Source organism: Poecilia mexicana, unplaced genomic scaffold, assembly GCF_051168715.1.
Source record: "Poecilia mexicana isolate PSO_F unplaced genomic scaffold, ASM5116871v1 scaffold_17, whole genome shotgun sequence".
NCBI classification, from domain to species: domain Eukaryota; kingdom Metazoa; phylum Chordata; class Actinopteri; order Cyprinodontiformes; family Poeciliidae; genus Poecilia; species Poecilia mexicana.
The window spans coordinates 30,015,534-30,020,992 of NW_028263386.1; the positions used below are offsets into that span (position 1 = coordinate 30,015,534).

The following is a 5,459-nucleotide window of genomic DNA, read 5'->3' on the forward strand; positions in this document are numbered from 1 at the left end:
AACATTTAAAAATTGAAATATTTCAATATACCAGACCAAAAATAATGACTCTGGACATCAAATGTATCTGCAATTATATATTGCAGATACATTTGTGTGTATATATATATATATATATATATATATATATATATATATATATATATATATGTGTGTGTGTGTGTGTGTGTGTGTGTGTGTGTGTGTGTGTGTGTGTGTGTGTGTGTGTGTGTGTGTGTGTGTGTGTGTGTGCGTGCATGTACGTGTGTGTGTGGAGTTGTATTGCATGTCGACCCAATATCTTGATGAAGTGAACACAGTTTACTTGACTTTTAAAGGTTCCTGCTACTACAGATATCAGCATACATCTTTTCTTGTTAGCTTCACCTGGTGCACTGGAATACCAAATATCCCAGCTTTGGGGAGGCTGCTGACAAGCCTGATGGACTGGCTGTGGTTGGAATCTTTCTCAAAGTAAGTAATCAGTGCTCTTTGCACCAGCATCCCCAATAGAGATGTGTTGGAGAAAATGTCTACTAATAGCTTTGTATTTGAAAAAAACTACATTAAAGGTGATGTTTTCATTCAGATTGGTGCTGCCAACCCTCGGCTTCAGAAAGTTCTGGATGCTTTGGACTCTATTAAGACAAAGGTACAAACAAAAGCAATCTGAGGTGGAATTGAACTTGTGTTGTTCAAATGTTCTCATACTCATAGCTTTGTTTTTCCGGCTTTACATTTCCATCTCTTCTGTGTGAAACATATAGGGAAAGCAGACAACTTTCTCTAACTTTGATGCAAGAACTCTTCTTCCTGGTTCTCTGGATTATTGGACTTATGATGGATCTTTGACGACCCCACCCCTTTTGGAGAGCGTCACCTGGATTGTCCTCAGGGAGCCTATAAGTGTCAGCCCTGCTCAGGTGGGTAGCTTGGTCCACTTAAAACACTGGAAGGACAGAAAAGCTAAATGAATCAGTTAAGAGTTCAACTGTTTTTTTTTATTTTCAATTTTAAATTATGCTTATTTAGATCCAAAACTGAAACATTGAAGCTCTTTTTTGAGAGGAAAAAAAAAGTTCTCATTCATGTGATGTTCATGTAACATTTATTAGACATCTATATTATGTATGTACTGGCTGACAGGTGGGGAAAAGCATGGTCAACATATAGTTTGTCTCTGTTATATTCTCAGCTGGATGGTACTGGATAAGTATAGTTCACAAGTCAGTGAAATCTACACTGGATTTGCTGGGATTTATTTCAAACTGCACTGTAGCGCAGTTGGTAGCACTGTTGCCTGGCAGCAAGAATTAACCGATAGGTTAATTAGTTTGTCTAAATCCTGCTTAGGTGAGTTTGTGTGTGTGTGTGTGTGTGTGTGTGTGTGTGTGTGTGTGTGTGTGTGTGTGTGTGTGTGTGTGTGTGTGCATGATTGTCCTGTTTGTCTCTGAGTTGCCCTGCGATGGACTGGCGGGGTTGACTGGTAGGAGTTCATAACTTTATTGATGGGTTGCCAGTTTGATACCCAATCTGTCGTTGTGTCTTTGGGTAAGACACTTCACCCATCTTGCCTGCTGGTGGAGGTCAGAGGGCCGGTGGCTGCATTGCATGGCAGCTTTAATTTTGTCAGACTGCCCAGGGCAGCTGTGGCTGCTATCCAGTAGCTTGTCACCATCAGGGTGTGAATGAAAATCAGTGAATGACTGAAGCACTTTGGGGTCCTGTGGACTTAATAAATCAATTTTTATCATTACGAAATACTCAATCAGTTAAAATAACGTTTTATTAAAATTATATGTTATGGGTTCATCAGCCCAATACATGCAAGGACTTGGTTCTATTAAAATTTCTGAGTACTGGAGACTATTATTCAAAGTAGGTGAATCATGCTGGTAGGGTGAAAATGGTTATTGTTGGAAATTTGTGATATTGTGACATGAAGCAACATATATTGTGTCAAAGGAACTTCATAACTGTTTCTGTGTTCCTGTATTCTATTAGATGGCAAAGTTTCGAAGCCTCCTGTTCACTGGAGAAGGAGAGGCCGCATGCTGCATGGTGGACAACTTCCGTCCTCCACAGCTCCTCAAGGGCCGTCAAGTCCGTGCTTCCTTTAAGTAAATCTTAGTTATACAGCAGGTATGCAAATTATTGAACAAAGACAATTTTTCATAGTAAACATATTTTTGCTATTGACATGGAAACACCTGGTGTTCCCAAAACCAGGTGTTGGTAACAACCCATGTAATCCATACATAGAAAAAATAAAACAAATCAGTTCAGAAATTAAATTATGAGTAATAATATAAAATGAATTGGGCTATTCTAGCAGTTTTATGTTCTGTCTCTGCAGCTGGTTGAGAGCTTCATTGTCTCTGTGTTTGGGATCATTGTCCTGCTGAAATATCCACCCTTTTTCATTCTGGCAGCAGACTTTTCTCTATAATGTCTGTACACTTTCATTTATCATCAATTACATGAATTCTGACAATTATGCACAGAAAAATAGACCCACATATTGATGTTCCCACCTCCAAACTTCACTATCTGCATGGAGCCTAAGTTCATTTTGTCCTTCAAATGTGGTGTTTGTTATGGCATCCAAAGAGTTCAATATTACTCTTATCTGACTAGTCTATGTTCTCCCAGTGTTTTACAGGCTTGTCCAAATGTTGTTCAGCAAACATTAAACAAGCTTAAACTTTCTTCGACTCCAGAAATGGAGTTTTGCGTGTTGAGCGTGCATACAGGCCATGGCTACTGAGTGCATTACTAATTGTTTTCTGAAACAATTGTACTTGCCAACTCAATATCTTTCTGAAGGGCCCAGTGTAGTTCGAACGAAGTCGAACTGTCAATGTACAGTCATGTGGTTTTTGGATTTTCATTTTTGCAAAGACCTATTACGGTCCACAAAATACACTGAGGCGAGCTTCCCTCCCACTGCAGAATACGTCATGATGGTTTTTTGCCATGTGTGTAATTTATAACCGTATAGTAAACATAGCGATCATGGCAGAGAGACAACTATTACAAGTTCAGAAGTTCAGAGGAGGAGGGAATAATATTTGACAGTCTGGAAAATCAATCTTTTTCCATGTCATTAAAAAAACCCAAAAAGACAAATGTTATGCATTGATGAGCCATTCTCCTGCTTCAACTGAGAGAATGGGCAGTGTAATATTTCAGTATACTTCCTCCTCCTCATCAAACAATTTCTTTCTGACTGAAAAAACTGTGCTCTCACTATCTGACCTTCCTTGCACAGATATCAGTCAGATCAGCAGCCGGTGGAAATTGTGTGGTAGTTTCCTAAATGAATAAACACCCATGAAATTCAGACCAATCACACAATCTTCCAGAGAGGGGGCAAAAAGTTCACCAGGGGGTGAACAGCATAAGGAAGAGAACAAAATGATGCGATTTTCTTCATGCAACTGCAATAACGAGAACTGTTTTCAGCAATTTGGCTTCCATAAGCCATCAGTTTGGATTGAACCAGCTGATATTCATTTGCACTCAAAAGGGGCAGAATGTCTTTCTGATCACTGATGGATTTTAACTGGTGTCTTGGCTTTCCATGTCTTTTTCCACTTCCCTTTCTGTGTGTTCAATACTTTTCCCTCTTATTACTACGCATAACTTAATGTCTGAACTTGTTTGTTTTGGTTTCTTCTATATATGGATTACTTAAGTTGTTACAAACACCTGGTCAAAAAGTCATATTTACTATGACAAATTGTGATGTGTTCAATACAGCTGTATTCCAAAGCGTCTTTATACAATAGCTTTCCATTTCATGTTCATTATTTGAACTATTAATACACAAAGACAGCTTTTTAATTTCCTGCTTGTCTCCAGCTACTTGAAACTTAAACCTTTTGCTTCATTTTATCTCTAGAATGTTTTGCCTTTTTTTCCTCTGAGGATGAATAAATGTCATTCTGGTCTAACAACACTTTTGGTAAATCTTATTTGTAAACTCTGAAACATTAGAATATCAAACTAGACATGAATAAACACACCCATGAAATTCATGGGTATGGTTGTTATTTAAAAAATATAATATTTGAAACTTTGACTATCTTTATACTAAGATTTACTGAGGTCTAAAAAATATGACAAAATGAATAACGGAATATTTTGTTAATCTTTAACTTATAATTATATCCTGCCTGTTTGTGAAGTTTGTGGAATTATTTCAGATTTGTTTGGTAATAAAAGCCTGTGTGTGTTTTGTGAAATCTTATCCATGCTCGAGTGTTTTCTAGGATTGTAGTCCACTCATTAAATTGCTAAATAAAAGTTGGTATTGAGAACCTCCTTTGTGAGTTGGTGAGACTTTATATGAGCAGTTATGTCATAATTTGTCAGGATCCGTGTTTTTGTGTGTTTATTTTTGAGTTTTTCCTGTGTAGTCCTGTTCCTGTGAGTCTCGGTCCTGTCCTCCCCGTTGATTGCTCCCCATGTGTGTCTCATTTCCCCTGATTACCCGTGTGTATTTAAACCCACCTGTGTCTGTGTTAGTTGTCGGGTCCTTGTGGTAGTCAGTGTCATTCGTCGTAAGTCGTTTTTTGTAGCCTCGTTTAAGTCGTCACAGTAGAACTGGAAAGTCCTGTGGCGGCATGGCTCTTATTTTGTCAGTCTTTGTTTAGTTGCGGCCGGTGCTGAGTTTTTGTTTCCACTCTGCCGTGTTGCATGTACTTGGACTGTTTAGAGCTAAACTTGATTATTAAAGACGTCAACTTCACTACATCCTGGGTCCTGCGTTCAATCTCACCACCACCACCAACACACTTCATGACATAATTAACCATTTAATTGACTCTATGCCACTTGTATATTATGAGTTGCTTCTTTATTTTAGCACCTAAATGACACAAATTATATTACTAAATGCAAATATGTGTAACCAAATATCCACCAGTAACTATATGAAGATGGTCTTCTATGTATTTGTTTCACCAAAACAGCACTATCACTGCATAAATATTGGTATAAACACAATCTGGACAAAAATAATCCCCAGACCATAAACCCCAGAGGAAAGATGTAGAAAAAATGAACAAAACAAAGACTAAAAAAAGCACACCAAATGAGTCCTTAACAACCCTTAATGGTGCTGCTTAGTACAGTTTACATTCAAGAAAGTGCAGACCTTTCTTCATGCTGATCACTGCTGAGCTGGATGTGTTACATCATCAGCTGAAGACTTAAACTGGAAGCTTTTCCTGACATGTTCTTTTTCTTTAATCCATAACATAATGATGTTTGTGTCTTGTGCTAATGAAAGTTCTGACCATGTTTGCTTTGCTAGCCTTATTCACATTTGGGATATTTGAAAGAACAGCAGCACAGGGCTTGTACACATATGAAGGATGGGTTTGATACATCTTATTTCTGCCTGATTTATGGAATTGTAGAAATAGTAACACAGTAATACAGCAGATTTATTGCCATAATTATGTCAAGCATAA

The 5,459-nt window shown here is 37.9% G+C and overlaps 1 protein-coding gene across 1 annotated transcript; it reads left to right on the top strand.

Moving 5' to 3' along the window:
* Positions 1-236: 236 nt before the first annotated feature.
* On the top strand, positions 237-4,305 carry LOC148154871 (carbonic anhydrase-like). Its single transcript, XM_088014851.1, has 5 exons — positions 237-242; positions 361-453; positions 569-631; positions 747-902; positions 1,984-4,305. The coding sequence occupies exons 1-5, from the start codon at positions 237-239 to the stop codon at positions 2,101-2,103; spliced, it is 438 nt and encodes a 145-aa protein (XP_087870977.1). The 3' UTR covers positions 2,104-4,305.
* Positions 4,306-5,459: the final 1,154 nt, after the last annotated feature.